Source organism: Crinia signifera, chromosome 6 (genome assembly GCF_055691185.1).
Source record: "Crinia signifera chromosome 6, ASM5569118v1, whole genome shotgun sequence".
Taxonomy (NCBI): domain Eukaryota; kingdom Metazoa; phylum Chordata; class Amphibia; order Anura; family Myobatrachidae; genus Crinia; species Crinia signifera.
The window spans coordinates 24,857,944-24,875,298 of NC_139222.1; the positions used below are offsets into that span (position 1 = coordinate 24,857,944).

At 49.3% G+C, this 17,355-nt stretch overlaps 1 protein-coding gene across 2 annotated transcripts; it reads left to right on the top strand.

Annotated features, from left to right (window-relative positions):
• Positions 1-462: 462 nt before the first annotated feature.
• LOC146010172 (uncharacterized) lies at positions 463-9,766 on the top strand. 2 transcript variants are annotated; one of them, XM_083151150.1, is made up of 7 exons: positions 463-833; positions 2,701-2,853; positions 3,784-3,975; positions 5,076-5,154; positions 5,269-5,366; positions 5,520-5,802; positions 8,041-9,766. In XM_083151150.1, exons 2-7 carry the CDS (start codon positions 2,749-2,751, stop codon positions 9,045-9,047), a joined length of 1,764 nt encoding a protein of 587 aa, XP_083007276.1. In that variant the 5' UTR covers positions 463-833; positions 2,701-2,748; the 3' UTR covers positions 9,048-9,766. The 2 variants fall into 2 exon arrangements, with proteins under 2 accessions (XP_083007276.1, XP_083007275.1); XM_083151149.1 differs by having other exon boundaries at positions 463-827.
• Positions 9,767-17,355: the final 7,589 nt, after the last annotated feature.

Genomic DNA, 17,355 nt, shown 5'->3' on the forward strand with positions numbered 1-17,355 from the left:
AGATCGGTCCGCTTCGTTCCAAGTAGCATCCAGGTAAGAAGAAAAAATAACAAACCAAAACCCGAGCCAGTGCGGACTGTCAGGAGAAGCCGCATTTTGCGTTTGTTTACACCGTGCGGCTCCTCCTCCTAAATACCGCTATTGGTCGACTAGCGACTCTACTCAGGGGGGGGGGGCATTAGTTTTGCCTAGGATGTCAAGAAACTGACTCTGACACCTGGTATTATACTGCAGCCTGTGTGAGTAGAGCAGCAGCTCCCCTGTAAGTGCCCTTATGGCTCACACCCAGCAATCACTACTATGCTGTTACTAGCAGTATAATACCTGGGGTCACCTGGTGCCAGCTGCAGCACTCTCCCTCCTGCCTGCCATGCACACCAGGAAGGGACGTTTCCCTGGTAACACAGCTCCTCCCACTCTGCCCCACACAGGAAATACACTTTGGCTACAGCCGCGGGGGAGTCTGGGAGCTGAGTACAGCCCACAACAAAATGGCCGCCGCTATATGAGGACACACAATGAGACATCACTGCCGGACTGATAGAAGCGGCAATTGCATTGATAGAATGCATAGAGCGAGAGTTCTGTGAGGTGCGGTCACCGGTGGCTGATAGATTCGGTGCTGTAAATACGACGCCTAGTAAGGCTCCATAAAGAATGTCCCCTGTGTGAGGGAGCGGCGGCCATTTTCCCGAAGACCAATCCCCGTGTCCGTGGCGGCAGAATCTCGGCTCCCTGCTGGCGCAGCGCTGCTGATCCTACCTGAGGCATCTCACTTCCAGCACTTACGGGGGACCGAGAGAAGACATTGCTGTATCTGGCAGCAGGTGATGGTATTGTGCTGCCCTGGTGTTATTATACAGGGGGAGCAGCATGTGGTGCCCTGTTATACAGGGGGAGCAGCATGTGGTGTCCTGTTATACAGGAGGAGCGGCCTGTGGTGTCCTGTTATACAGGGGGAGCGGCCTGTGGTGTCCTGTTATATAGGGGGAGCGACCAGCGGCGTCCTGTTATACAGGGGGAGCGGCCTGTGGTGTCCTGTTATATAGGGGGGAGTGGCCTGTGGCGTCCTGTTATACAGGGGGAGCGACCAGCGTTGTCCTGTTATACAGGGGGAGCGGCCTGTGGTGTCCTGTTATACAGGGGGAGCGGCCTGTGGTGTCCTGTTATATACTGTAGGGGGAGCGACCAGCGGCGTCCTGTTATACAGGGGGAGCATCCTGTGGTGTCCTGTTATATAGGGGGAGTGGCCTGTGGCATCCTGTTATATAGGGGGAGTGGCCTGTGGCGTCCTGTTATACAGGGGGAGCGGCCTGCGGCGTCCTGTTATACAGGGGGAGCAGCCTGCGGCATGTTACACAGAAAGGGAGCGGCCTGTGGATATCTGTTACAGGGGGTGAGCGGCCTGCAGTTGCCTGTTACATGGGTGGAGCGGCCTGTTACATGGGTGGAGCGGCCTGCTACATAGGGGGGTAGCGGCCTATTACACAGGATGGGGGGGGGGGGGGCACACGGCCTGTGGTGGCCTGTTATTCAGAGGGGGGGGGGGCGGTCTGTGGTGTCCTGTTTATGCAGTTGGAGTGGCCTGTGGTTTGAGTGGCCTCTGGTGTCCTGTTTATACAGGGGGAGTGACTTGTAGCATCCTGTTTATACAGGGGGAGTGGACTGTAACATCCTGTTTATACAGGGGGAGTGGCCAGTGGTGTCCTGTTACAAATGTTAAATGGGGAGCAGCCTCTGGTGTGGTGTTTATACAGTGGGAGAGCCTTGTAGTGTCCTTTTTATACAGGTGGAGCGGCCTGTGGCATCCTTTTAATGCAGGGGGAGCGGGCTGTGGCGTCCTATTTATGCAGATGGAGTGGTCTGTGGTGTGAGACGCCTGTGGCGTCCTGTTACAAATAATATACAGGGGATCGGCCTGTTGTGTAATGTTACAAATAGTATACAGGGGGAGCAGCCTCTGGTGTGGTGTTATTATTTTATAGTTGAGCAGCCTCTGCTTTGTATTTTATTATTATTATTATTATTATTATTATTATTATCAGGGAGCAGCTTTTGTTATCCTGTTACAAAACTTTAATTAATTAGATATAAAAATATTTTCAGGGTTTTTAGTCTCTGATATCTTCTTAGTAGTAGTTGTATGATGATTATACAGGGCGAGCAGCCTTTGGTGCCCCATTACAATGACTTTGAGATAACCATGTACTACAATGAACGTTGTAGTGGTATACTATAGCGCTTATACTGTACATGTACCCATTGTTCTCTGTATGATGTATTTATATGTGCGGAAACATTAGAGGCTGCTGTTGTGCCTCTGTGTGGATTTCTCTTATGGTGGCCATACACTACTGGGATGTATCGCAACAGTGTATGGCCATGCAAACCCCTCCGAGCCACCTGGGACCTGAATGCAATGCATCACATACTGTCCTTTCACATACAATGTATCCCATGTGACCCCATTTCCTGCCACCAGGAGGAGGGCCGAGTCGGCGGGTCGGCAGCAGGTCCGACCTCCTGCTCCGGTCCGATGTGAATTGGACCCAAGGTGGTCATCAAACACATCCGATTTCTCGGCAGGTTTCATAGGGATCGGGTGAAATTGGCCCCAAATCGGACTAGTGTATGGGCACCTTTACCTAATATGTTACATGTGTACTGTGTGGTGTTTATTGTAATTATATTTACACCTAGACAACGGAGCGGTGAGGAAACAGAGTGTTTACTAGACATCACGTGAGGATGAGACACGTCACTGATTCCCTGAGGATGGACAAGGACCAGAGTCACATGACTGAGAGGATTCTAAATATCACCCTGGAGATCATCTACCTGCTGACTGGGGAGGTGAGGGGATCTGGGAGTGTCACTGTGACGTCACTTATATCTATAGTAATAATACAGGGACGTGACTGGGGAGGTGAGGGGATCTGGGAGTGTCACTGTGACGTCACTTATATCTATAGTAATAATACAGGGACGTGACTGGAGAGGTGAGGGGATCTGGGAGTGTCACTGTGACATCACTTATATCTATAGTAATAATACAGGGACGTGACTTGGGAGGTGAGGGGATCTGGGAGTGTCACTGTGACATCACTTATATCTACAGTAATAATACGGGGACATGACTGTGGAGGTGAGGGGATCTGGGAGTGTCACTGTGACGTCACTTATCTATAGTAATAATACAGGGACGTGATTGGGGAGGTGAGGGGATCTGGCAGCGTCACTGTGACATCACATATCTATAGTAATAATACAGGGACATGACTGGGGAGGTGAGGGGATCTGGGAGTGTCACTGACATCACTTATATCTAGTAATAATACAGGGACGTGACTGGGGAGGTGAGGGGATCTGGGAGTGTCACTGTGACATCACCTATATCTATAGTAATAATACAGGGACGTGACTGGGGAGGTGAGGGGATCTGGGAGCGTCACTGTGATATCACTTATATCTATAGTAATAATACAGGGACGTGACTGGGGATCTGAGAGCGTCACTGTGACATCACTTATATCTATAGTAATAATACAGGGACGTGACTGGGGAGGTGAGGGGATCTGGGAGCGTCACTGTGACATCACTTATATCTATAGTAATAATACAGGGACATCACTATGGAGGTGAGGATATCTGAGAGTGTCAGTGATATCACTGATCTATTAATACTACAGTGACCTGACTAGTGGATCTTGGAGGTGACATCACATAGCAATAAGAGAGGGTACTGGGAGTGTATGCAGTGATAGTGTATTTTCCAATACACAGGGTTACAGAGTGGTGAAGAAGACATCCAGTGACCATGAGACACCCGGTTACCATCCCTGTGTGTCAGGAGAACTGAGCAGGACCCAGGGTTCCATCACAGTGCGTCCACCTCACTCACTGACACATGGGAGAGACAAGGAGCAGAAGATCCTGAAACTCACCAACAAGATCATTCAGCTGCTGACCGGAGAGGTGACTGCTGGGAATGGGGCATTATACAGTAACACTGGGGGATGTGACCGGAGAGGTGACTGCTGGGAATGGGACATTATACAGTAACACTGGGGGATGTGACTGCTGGGAATGGGGCATTATACAGTAACATCAGGGGAGGTGACCGGAGAGGTGACTGCTGGGAATGGGGCATTATACAGTAACACCGGGGGATGTGACCAGAGAGAGGAGATTGCTGGGAATGGGACATTATACAGTTACACCGTGGGATGTGACCGGAGAGGTGACTGCTGGGAATGGGGCATTATACAGTAACACCGGGGGATGTGACCAGAGAGGTGACTGCTGGGAATGGGGTATTATACAATAACACCGGGGATGTAACCAGAGAAGTGACTGCTGGGAATGGGACATTATACAGTAATACCGGGGGATGTGACCGGATAGGTGACTGCTGGGAATGGGGTATTATACAATAACACCGGGGATGTAACCAGAGAAGTGACTGCTGGGAATGGGACATTATACAGTAACACCGGGGATGTGACCGGAGAGGTGACTGCTGGGAATGGGACATTATACAGTAACACCGGGGGATGTGACCGGAGAGGTGACTGCTGGGAATGGGGCATTATACAGTAACACCGGGGGATGTGACCAGAGAGAGGAGATTGCTGGGAATGGGACATTATACAGTTACACCGTGGGATGTGACCGGAGAGGTGACTGCTGGGAATGGGGCATTATACAGTAACACCGGGGGATGTGACCAGAGAGGTGACTGCTGGGAATGGGGTATTATACAATAACACCGGGGATGTAACCAGAGAAGTGACTGCTGGGAATGGGACATTATACAGTAATACCGGGGGATGTGACCGGATAGGTGACTGCTGGGAATGGGGTATTATACAATAACACCGGGGATGTAACCAGAGAAGTGACTGCTGGGAATGGGACATTATACAGTAACACCGGGGATGTGACCGGAGAGGTGACTGCTGGGAATGGGACATTATACAGTAACACCGGGGGATGTGTCTGGGTGATGACTATATCACTGTGTGTGTCGGTTTCCTATTAGGTGTCAGGATGTCACTGTCTATCTCTCTATGCAGGAGGAGGAGTATATAGAGGAACACAAGGTTCTGTGCAGGAATGTTATGATGGAGAATCACCGGCCCCTCACATCACTGGGTAAGAGGAGACTTCATGTTATTGTACAGGGGAGAGCAGGTATTGGGGTCCCCTATACACATAATCTGCTAATCCACATGTACAATATATTCAGTCACTGTGTGTCTCTTATAGATGGATCCAGTAACAGAGATACCCCAGAGAGATGTTCCCGTCCTCTGTATTCCCAGCACTGTACAGAGGAGACTCACGGGACCCCACAGGAGGATAAGGTAGGTGGGAATAAGGGTCTCCCCAATATACCAAAGTGACTGTCGCTATATGAATTGCAACAGGTGTGTGTGTGTGTGTGTGTCTTATACATCGATAATCTACTGTGTAAGCTCAATACTGTCAGACATTATTTATGTGATATTTATTTGTAGGTTCAATGTGAAGATATGTCTGATATTAAGGTTGAAGTAATAAAGAGAGAAGAGGAGACGGATGTGACTGACATTAAGGCAGAAGACACAGAGGAAGAGGAGACGTATGTGACTGACATTAAGGCAGAAGACACAGAGGAAGAGGAGACGTATGTGACGGATATGAAGATAAGAGAAGAGTCTTATGTGGCTGATAAGAAAGAAGATATAGAGACCGAAGAAACATATATGAGGGATGATCAGCAGCGTAAGAAGGAGGAAATCCCTACAGATCCCAGCACAGGTGAGGAATAGTCACTTATTGCATACAGTATTTTCCTTGTTCTGTTAATACAGCTATCTAAGAAATCAGGAGCCATCAGCCCCTATTATACTTCTGCTCTCCTCCTCACATCATGTCACTGTGTGTTACCAGCCCAGAGATATGACCAGTCTCCTCCCCGCACTCTCTGGTGTATCTCATACATCAGTAGCCATCAGCCCCTATTATACTCCTGCTCCCCCTGTCACATCATGTCACTATGTGTTACCAGCCCAGAGATCTGACCAGTCTCCTCCCCACACTCTCTGGTGTATCTCATACATCAGGAGCCATCAGCCCCTATTATACTCCTGCTCTCCCCTCACATCATGTCACTGTGTGTTACCAGCCCAGAGATCTGACCAGTCTCCTCCTCACACTCTCTGGTGTATCTCATACATCAGGAGCCATCAGCCCCTATTATACTCCTGCTCTCCCCCTCACATCATGTCACTGTGTGTTACCAGCCCAGAGATCTGACCAGTCTCCTCCCCACACTCTCTGGTGTATCTCATACATCAGGAGCCATCAGACCCTATTATACTCCAGCTCTCCCCTCTCACATCATGTCACTGTGTGTTACCAGCCCAGAGAACTGATCAGTCTCCTCCCCACACTCTCTGGTGTATCTCATACATCAGGAGCCATCAGCCCCTATTATACTCCTGCTCTCCCCTCACATCATGTCACTGTGTGTTACCAGCCCAGAGAACTGATCAGTCTCCTCCCCACACTCTCTGGTGTATCTCATACATCAGGAGCCATCAGCCCCTATTATACTCCAGCTCTCTCCCCTCACATCATGTCACTGTGTGTTACCAGCCCAGAGATCTGACCAGTGTCCTCCCCGCACTCTCTGGTGTATCTCATACATCAGGAGCCATCAGCCCCTATTATACTCCTGCTCTCCCCTCACATCATGTCACTGTGTGTTACCAGCCCAGAGATCTGACCAGTCTCCTCCCCACACTCTCTGGTGTATCTCATACATCAGGAGCCATCAGACCCTATTATACTCCTTTCCCCCTCACATCATGTCACTGTGTGTTACCAGCCCAGAGATCTGACCAGTCTCCTCCCCACACTCTCTGGTGTATCTCATACATCAGGAGCCATCAGCCCCTATTATACTCCAGCTCTCCCCCCTCACATCATGTCACTGTGTGTTACCAGCCCAGAGAACTGATCAGTCTCCTCCCCACACTCTCTGGTGTATCTCATACATCAGGAGCCATCAGCCCCTATTATACTCCTGCTCTCCCCTCACATCATGTCACTGTGTGTTACCAGCCCAGAGATCTGACCAGTCTCCTCCCCACACTCTCTGGTGTATCTCATACATCAGGAGCCATCAGACCCTATTATACTCCAGCTCTCCCCCCTCACATCATGTCACTGTGTGTTACCAGCCCAGAGATCTGACCAGTCTCCTCCCCACACTCTCTGGTGTATCTCATACATCAGGAGCCATCAGCCCCTATTATACTCCTGCTCTCCCCTCACATCATGTCACTGTGTGTTACCAGCCCAGAGATCTGACCAGTCTCCTCCCCACACTCTCTGGTGTATCTCATACATCAGGAGCCATCAGCCCCTATTATACTCCTGCTCTCCCCCTCACATCATGTCACTATGTGTTACCAGCCCAGAGATCTGACCAGTCTCCTCCCCGCACTCTCTGGTGTATCTCATACATCAGGAGCCATCAGCCCCTATTATACTCCTGCTCTCCCCTCACATCATGTCACTGTGTGTTACCAGCCCAGAGATCTGACCAGTCTCCTCCCCACACTCTCTGGTGTATCTCATACATCAGGAGCCATCAGCCCCTATTATACTCCTGCTCCCCCCTCACATCATGTCACTGTGTGTTACTAGCCCAGAGATCTGACCAGTCTCCTCCCCACACTCTCTGGTGTATATCATACATCAGGAGTCATCAGCCCCATCCTCAGGGCGGGTACTGTGGGTCTCGGTCCCAGGTCATCCAGAGTCAGGCCCATAGCGCGATGCACCGATATATATCGGCCATCGGCTCTGTTGCAGAGATCACGTTGGTTACATTCCTATTACTGGTACCCACTGGCTGACAGACCAGCGATATATCGGCCAGTGTGTGCGCAGCATTAGACATGTTCAGTGTAAGTGATAAAACATCCATGAACATTTGTTTCTCAATGTAAACAATTCTGTCTGTTGTCATTCATCTGTTTCCTGTAGATGGGCGCACAAGCAGGAATACCTCGGAGGGAGATCTCATTGTGTCTCCAGATTATATACTAGAAGATAAGAACATCAGACAAGATTCTCCAGAGGAAAACCCCATTATCCCCAATACACACCCAACATTTCCCAGTGCAGATATTTCATCTGGTCTCTCTAGTCATGAGGAACCTTCTCCTGATCATTCAGACCTTACTTCACACAGTACAGGTCATATAGATGATACAATATCATCCAGATCTGAGTTTGTTAAGAGTTCTATACATCAGTCAGATTCTGTTTTACATCAGAGACATCAAACAGGGGAGAAACCATTTCCATGTTCTGAATGTGGGAAATGTTTTACAAGAAAATCTACTCTTGTTATACATGAGAGAAGTCACACAGTTGAGAAACCATTTTCATGTTCTGAATGTGGGAAATCATTTACTCATAAATCACATCATGTTAAACATGAAAGACTATGTAGAGGTGATAAATCATTTTCATGTTCTGAGTGTGGGAAATGTTATAGCAATAAATCCAGTCTTGTTATACATGAGAGGGTACATACAGGTGAGAAACCATTTTCATGTTCTGAATGTTGGAAATGTTATAGCAATAAATCCAGTCTTGCTAAACATAAGAGGGTACATACAGGTGTGAAACCATTTTCATGTTCTGAATGTGGGAAATCTTTTACAAAAAAATCTAATCTTGTTACACATGAGAGGGTACATACAGGTGAGAAACCATTTTCATGTTCTGAGTGTGGGAAATGTTTTACACTTAAATCCAATCTTGTTACACATGAGAGGATACATACAGGTGAGAAACCATTTCCATGTTCTGAGTGTGGGAAATGTTTTAGCAATAAGTCCAATCTTGTTAAACATGAGAGGTTACATTCAGGTGATAAACCATTTCCATGTTCTGAGTGTGGGAAATGTTTTAGCAATAAATTCCTTCTTATTAGACATCAGAGAAACCTTTTCCATGCTTGCAGTGTGGGAAATGTTTTATAAATAAATTTATACTACATTAAACTTGAGCTTTCTGGAGATTCTGGATCCAGGTTTGGAGATTTGTCACTCAGCATCTAGTAAATTGCTTACCCCTGACACCTGAGTGAGCGATATTTGTTATAACGCCGGAACGTACTGGAATAACACTGGGAGTCAAAAAGTTACTAATAATTGTATCCACGGCTGCAAAAAAATGCATCCTTCAATTATGGATACAGCCCACGGCCCCTCCATTTTCACTTTTCCTTGGATAAATTGTTCTATATTTTTAGAATGGAGTGGCTCGAGGCTTCGTTACAAAAAGAAAAATTTACGGAGAAATTCTTGGAAACGTGGGAAGTTCTATAGAAACCCTGTCAGAATCTAAGAAGGAGCAGATATGGAAGTGAACACCCTGTGGTATGAAACACGAGTGTGTATGAAGGATCCCCCAATATCACTTGCTGTAACGGGCCATGCACCCCTAGTTGGGGCTGGAGTGGGTATAGGCGCGGATCCAGACGTATTCTTTTATTTTCTCTTTTATATTTTATGCTGATTGTAATGAAAGACACTGCTACAAAACGTATGCTGCAACTCGTCTATTCTTCCTGTATACAAACTTGTAATGACTACAGGTTGTGCTCTACACTTATATTGTGCATTTACTGTATGTCATGCTTCAATAAAGAAAAAAATATAAAAAAAAAGGAAAAAATCAGGGAACAAACCGAGTAGGGTTCCCCTTATTTTTTAACCACTTGAGTGGTATGCCTGGAAATTTTCCGGGCTCAGCTGCGCTGCACTATGTAGTAGGTGTGCGCCAGTGGTGCCTCCAGCGGAGCACCACTGTCGCACTACCTTTAGGGCCCCGCCCCCCCCTCCGAAGATCGTACGCCGGACTCGGGCTCCTGAACTCCGAGTCCCCCCAAACATCCCCGAGCCTGCCGCCATACTGCAGTGACGTAGGCAGCAGGCTCGGGGGACTCGGAGTTCAGGTGCCTGAGACGCCGCAAACATTCCAGATACTGCCCCCTGTATGGTCAATGATGACTGACAGGCGGCTGAGGCAGCGGCAGCAGGGGAGCTCCGGCGTACTAACCGAGCAGAGCACATTTTTCCCCGACACACACACCCTAGACCAGGGGTTCCCAAACTGTGTGCCGTGGCACCCTGGGGTGCCTTGGAGGACTTGCAGGGGTGCCCTGGGTTGGTGGTCCAGAATCAATTCAAGTTATTTATGTCTAACATTATAGTCAAATTGTGCACAAACAGAAATGAATACTGTTTATTACCACATTACTTATCCTAAGGATGAGATATAAACACAATATATTTAACTTAATATTTGTTTTTAACTTTCTTAATGAGAAACCTGTAGCCTAGGGGTGCCGCAAAATAATTCTGATGCTTCGGGGTGCCATGATTCCAAAAAGTTTGGGAACCCCTGCCCTAGACAAAATGCACACAGTAGCGCCCTTGACAAAGTGCCACCAGTAGTGCCATGCTGCCAGTATAATTGACCCCCAGCAGTGACACAGGTATAGTGCCCCCCCAGCAGTGACACAGGTATAGTGCCCCCCCAGCAGTGACACAGGTATGGTGCCCCCCCCAGCAGTGACACAGGTATGGTGCCCCCCCCAGCAGTGACACAGGTATGGTGCCCCCCCAGCAGTGACACAGGTATGGTGCCCCCCCCCCCAGTGACAGGTATGGTGCCCCCCCCCCAGCAGTGACACAGGTATGGTGCCCCCCCCAGCAGTGACACAGGTATGGTGCCCCCCCCCCCCAGCAGTGACACAGGTATAGTGCCCCCCCAGCAGTGACACAGGTATAGTGCCCCCCCAGCAGTGACACAGGTATAGTGCCCCCCTAGCAGTGACACAGGTATATTGCCCCCCCCAGCAGTGACACAGGTATAGTGCCCCCCCCCCAGCAGTGACACAGGTATAGTGCCCCCCCCCCAGCAGTGACACAGGTATAGTGCCCCTCCCCCAGCAGTGATACAGGTATGGTGCCCCCCCAGCAGTGACACAGGTATGGTGCCCCCTCCCCCAGCAGTGACACAGGTATAGTGCCCCCCCCAGCAGTGACACAGTTATAGTGCCCCCCCCAGCAGTGACACAGGTATAGTGCCCCCCCCCCCAGCAGTGACACAGGTATAGTGCCCCCCCCCCAGCAGTGACACAGGTATAGTGCCCCTCCCCCAGCAGTGATACAGGTATGGTGCCCCCCCAGCAGTGACACAGGTATGGTGCCCCCCCCCCCAGCAGTGACACAGGTATAGTGCCCCCCCCCCCCAGCAGTGACACAGGTATAGTGCCCCCCCCCCCCCCAGCAGTGACACAGTTATAGTGCCCCCCCCAGCAGTGACACAGGTATAGTGCCCCCCCAGCAGTGACACAGTTATAGTGCCCCCCCAGCAGTGACACAGGTATGGTGCCCCCCCAGCAGTGACACAGGTATAATGCCCCCCCAGCAGTGACACAGGTATGGTGCCCCCCCCAGCAGTGATACAGGTATACTGCCCCTGGTAGCCAATGATTGACCCCACCTTCTGGCACCCATGCTCTGATTCGTGGGAGGTGGCGCATTTAAAATGTAGAAAATACCTGCAGTCGGCTGAGCCAGATTAAGCCCTTGGGGTGCCCAACACAGGTGCCCCCCCCCCCCCCCCCCCAGCACTGCCCCACACTCCCCAACAGTACCGGCAACAAGCAGCATGGGCCGGTCTCATGCACAGTAGTCCGTAATTGCTTATTGCCCAGGGAGAGGGGCACATGGCCTGAGGCGGACAAAGAAGGAATTATTGCCATCACATTACATTAGTGATCTCCAGGACGAGCTACTATCGGAGACCCCATGCTCAGCCAACAGTGCAAATAAATAAAGCTTTATTAATTGGAGCTGGACGCAAATGGAACATACTAAGGTCACTCCTCAAACTGCAAGGAAACTAAGATGTTACAGACCGTCCCCATGTCACACACAGCAGCACAGACCACTATGCAGGAAAATAAAGCTACTTCCTGCATCCAAACAGTTAATGAGGAGTCTGCTTACTGGGACAGTAATAAATCACTGAACGGGACAAGGGAACAGTGAGGGTATACCTGAGGAATGCAGGCTTCCCCTGTCACTGCTACAGTCACAGCTTGGATCACACAGTGCACATCGCACTGATCAATGCTTTCACTCTTGAACTTGCCGCCTCTTGCTCTCCCTAGTGGAGTCCCGGCTGTTCCGGACCCTCACGCGACCTTTCTGTAGCACTTAGCAGCAGCTGTCCTGGGCAACTTTCTACGTATATGTGCTGCTGCTCTCAGCCTCCCATTGTCTCACTGTGCTGGGAGACATTCTCTGCTGCTGCATCATAACAGCAGGACAAGGCAAAAGTGAAGGGATTAACTTTAATCCATGTGCAAATAAAGGCGGTGACGTTTCGGGGCTCGGCGGCCCCGTCTTCAGACAAAGAAATATATACTGTATATATAAAATGTATGAAATAGGAATACAAATGCGCTCTACACATTCACCAGAATAAATACACAATAGTAAAATCACATTTTGTTTATTCAAATCCTCAATGCATAGGATTTTCTTCCAATCGGCAGTATTGAATAGTTCCAATGTTAAGATCCAATATCTGAATATATTCAGTTCACAGATAAAACCCTACGCGTTTCATCCGCTAGGACTTCCTCAGGTGTGATCTGGATCCAATCGAACAATGCACAGGGATTTGCTCTCCTCATTATTATAGATAGGGTGTGTTGTACAACGACATCATAAATGGAGAATGACAACTTGTCAAATAGGAAAATAATGTTCCTTGGTTGCCAGGTATCAAGTCAGGCTTTAGATACTAATTTAACAGCTCACAGACAGGTGTCTCGTCAGAGTGCCCATACTCAATAGTACATTCAGTTGTTGGGAAGTAATCTGTGTCACCAGTCAGAGAGCTTGACTATCTATCTATCACAGCGCTTGAAGTGGACCGGTATGCAACGGAATAGCACTAGCACTACCAACACTATTTTTGTTTGTTTTTTAAATGCTGGACTGCTAAAGAGCTGGGGAGATCCTTCTATAACTGGGCCGGTGATCTCATTGGTCAGGCTGTGCTCCCCAGGGTACTGTGTGCTGTGTCCCATAGTCACTCTGCTGGTGCTGCACAGTTTGTGTGGGGTATGGGGCTGCAGCTGGAACAATGCTGGGAATGCCAGCGCAGGTAGGAAGAGTCTTTAGGACACCTGACTAATACTGCAGGTGAGCGGTAGCCGCATAGCATACAAAGACAGCAGCCGGGAGTGATGTGATGTCACCGGTGCCTGGGAATTCTCCTCTACTACCACCATAACACAGTGCTCACAGTTACTCTACTCTCCTATACCTTTTCCAGCCACATCAGTGGGGCTCTGTCACGCTACCAACCAATACACCCCCCCCCCCCCAGTTGTTTCCTGCAATGGTATCGTCTTAAATGTGCTCGTTATATTATATTATATACTGTATATGCTTCCGTGTTCTCTGCATCTGCCCTGTAATTGCTGCTCTCATCCTATGGCATGACCAGTAGCAGGTGGGAGGAATGTGACTAGCTGGGTGACATGGGGGTGCAGTAAGGCTGGGTGCAGGGTGACATGGGGGTGCAGTAATGCATTGTGTAAGGTGACATGGAGGTGCAGTAAGGCATTGTGTAAGGTGACATGGGGGTGCAGTAAGGCTGGGTGCAGGGTGACATGGAGGTGCAGTAAGGCATTGTGCAAGGTGACATGGAGGTGCAGTAAGGCATTGTGCAAGGTGACATGGAGGAGCAGTAAGCCATTGTGCAGGGTGACATGGGGGTGCAGTAATGCATTGTGTAAGGTGACATGGAGGTGCAGTAAGGCATTGTGTAAGGTGACATGGGGGTGCAGTAAGGCTGGGTGCAGGGTGACATGGAGGTGCAGTAAGGCATTGTGCAAGGTGACATGGAGGTGCAGTAAGGCATTGTGCAAGGTGACATGGAGGAGCAGTAAGCCATTGTGCAAGGTGACATGGAGGTGCAGTAAGGCACTGTGTAAGGTGACATGGAGGTGCAAGGTGACACGAGGGTGCAGTAAGGCACTGTGTAAGGTGACACGGGGGGTGCAGTAAGGCACTGTGTAAGGTGACATGGAGGTGCAGGGTGACATGGGGTGCAATAAGGCATTGTGTAAGGTGACATGGAGGTGCAGTAAGGCACTGTGTAAGGTGACATGGAGGTGCAGTAAGGCATTGTGCAAGGTGACATGGAGGTGCAGGTGACACGAGGGTGCAGTAAGGCACTGTGTAAGGTGACATGGAGGTGCAAGGTGACACGAGGGTGCAGTAAGGCACTGTGTAAGGTGACACGGGGGGTGCAGTAAGGCACTGTGTAAGGTGACATGGAGGTGCAGGGTGACATGGGGTGCAGTAAGGCATTGTGTAAGGTGACATGGAGGTGCAGTAAGGCACTGTGTAAGGTGACATGGAGGTGCAGTAAGGCATTGTGCAAGGTGACATGGAGGTGCAGGGTGACACGAGGGTGCAGTAAGGCACTGTGTAAGGTGACACGGGGGTGCAGTAAGGCACTGTGTAAGGTGACATGGAGGTGCAGGGTGACACGGGGGTGCAGTAAGGCATTGTGCAAGGTGACATGGAGGTGCAGTAAGGCATTGTGTAAGGTGACATGGAGGTGCAAGGTGACATGGAGGTGCAGTAAGGCTGGGTGCAGGGTGATGTGGAGGTGCAAGGTGACATGGAGGTGCAGTGAGGCTGGGTGCAGGGTGATGTGGAGGTGCAAGGTGACATGGAGGTGCAGTAAGGCTGGGTGCAAGGTGACATGGGGGTGCAGTAAGGCACTGTGTAAGGTGACATGGAGGTGCTGTAAGGCTGGGTGCAGGGTGATGTGGAGGTGCAGGATGATGTGGAGGTGCAAGGTGACATGGGGGTGCAAGGTGACATGGAGGTGCAGTAAGGCTGGGTGCAGGGTGATGTGGAGGTGCAAGGTGACATGGAGGTGCAGTAAGGCACTGTGTAAGGTGACATGGAGGTGCAGGGTGACATGGAGGTGCAGTAAGGCATTGTGCAAGGTGACATGGAGGAGCAGTAAGGCTGGGTGCAGGGTGATGTGGAGGTGCAAGGTGACATGGGGGTGCAGTAAGGCTGGGTGCAGGGTGATGTGGAGGTGCAAGATGACATGGAGGAGCAGTAAGGCACTGTGTAATGTGACATGGAGTGGCAGGGTGACATGGAGGTGCAAGGTGACATGGAGGTGCAGTAAGGCATTGTGCAAGGTGACATGGAGGAGCAGTAAGGCACTGTGTAAGGTGACATGGAGGTGCAGGGTGACATGGAGGTGCAAGGTGACATGGGGGTGCAGTAAGGCATTGTGCAGGGTGACATGGGGGTGCAGTAAGGCACTGTGTAAGGTGACATGGAGGTGCAGTAAGGCTGGGTGCAGGGTGATGTGGAGGTGCAAGGTGACATGGAGGTGCAGTAAGCCTGGGTGCAGGGTGATGTGGAGGTGCAAGGTGACATGGGGGTGCAGTAAGGCATTGTGCAGGGTGACATGGGGGTGCAGTAAGGCATTGTGTAAGGTGTAAAGTCTCCCGCTGGACCGCTAGCCAATAGGTGCTTGCGGTCCAGCAACCAATCAGAAGCAGAATTAGCTGCTGGACTGCGAGCGCCTATTGGCTAGCGGTCCAGCGGGAGACTTGAGCTCTGGCTCAGCCGGGCACAGCGGGGAGCTGGAGAGCTGGGCGGAGTGCATTCCCCTTTGACAATGATCAATTTCAGTCCACCGTGGCAACGAGCTATTGCAGTCGCCCTTGGCAACAAGAAATTTCAGTCCCCCTTTGCAACGAGAAATTTCAGTCCCCCTTGGCAATGAGCATGAAGCCCCTTGGCATCAAGAATGAAGCCCCTTGCATAGAGCATGAATTTCCTAGCAATAAGCATGTACGTAAGTGGCACTCATGTGTCTAATGTGTAATGTTTCACTGCACTTTGTTTGATGTAACTTTTGTCAGGCTGTCAGTCGTCCTGAGGAAGGGACTTCGGCCTTGAAACTGTTGACGAAATGTACTGACGTTATCACTTGATTTGATGGTTTGATTTTGAATACACGCTTTTGTTTATTTTGAGAGTGCCGCCTCCCGTCTTTATTTCATATTGGAGCATCCTGCTATTTATATATTATATATATACACATACATATATATTGTATATAGTACTCAGTCCTGTGGGAATTCTATATTTGTAGAGCGTTACATGCTTCTCCCAGCGCTGCCTCCAGATCCCACTACTTGCCAATCCTCACACTCACACTCTCTCTCCTTTTCTTATTTTGGCCTTTATTTCCAAACAAATTTGGGCACTTGAGTATTATCTGGGCTCCCGATTTTTTCATTGTATCGCATCGCATGCCACTACTTAAGGCATGCAATGCAATACAATGCGATTTTTCATTATAAAGACCCAATTTTTAATTGTATAGTCATCCATGGGTGATTTCATACCCCCACTATCCAACTACGCATGGAGTTGATTTTATATAGTGTGGCGAGCGCAGCGAGCCACCGTGCCCGAAGCGTGGTAAGCGCAGCGAGCCCCGCGAGGGGACGCAGAATGCATGTAAAGTAATCCGCGTCCCCTCGCTGCGCTCGCCACACTATATAAAATCAAATCCATGCGTAGTTGGATAGTGGGGGTATGAAATCACCCATGGTTGACTATACAATTAAAAATCAGGTCTTTACAATGAAAAATTGCATTGCATTGCATGCCTTAAATAGTGGCATGCAATGAAAAAATCGGGAGCCCAGATAATACTCAAGTACCCAAATTTGTTTGGAAAATGGGCAAAACCATGTGCACTGCAGGTCGGGTAGATGTAACATGCGCAGAGAGAGTTAGATGTGGATGAGTTATTTTGTTTCTGTGCAGGGTAAATACTGGCTGCATTAGTTTTACACTGCAATGTAGATTCAGTTCAGTTTCAACACACCCCACCCAAATTAAACTCTCTCTGCACATGTTACATCTGCCCCATGTAGAGTGCACATGGTTTTGCCCATTTTCCAAACAAGTTTGTACTGCAATCAGATCTGAAAAAGGGCCTTTATTTCTACTGTTTTGGAGTCCTCGACAAATTCGCACAGTGGTGATCAAATCTGAATTAGGCCCAGAATTAGTACCTCAGTTATTATCATTTAACTATCTATGCTGAAGCCTGGAACAAAGTCATATATAAGACTTGCTGGTCTTTAAATACTGGCGGCAGCATAGGCCTTTTGTTTATGTCCTGAAATGTTGCTATTTTATA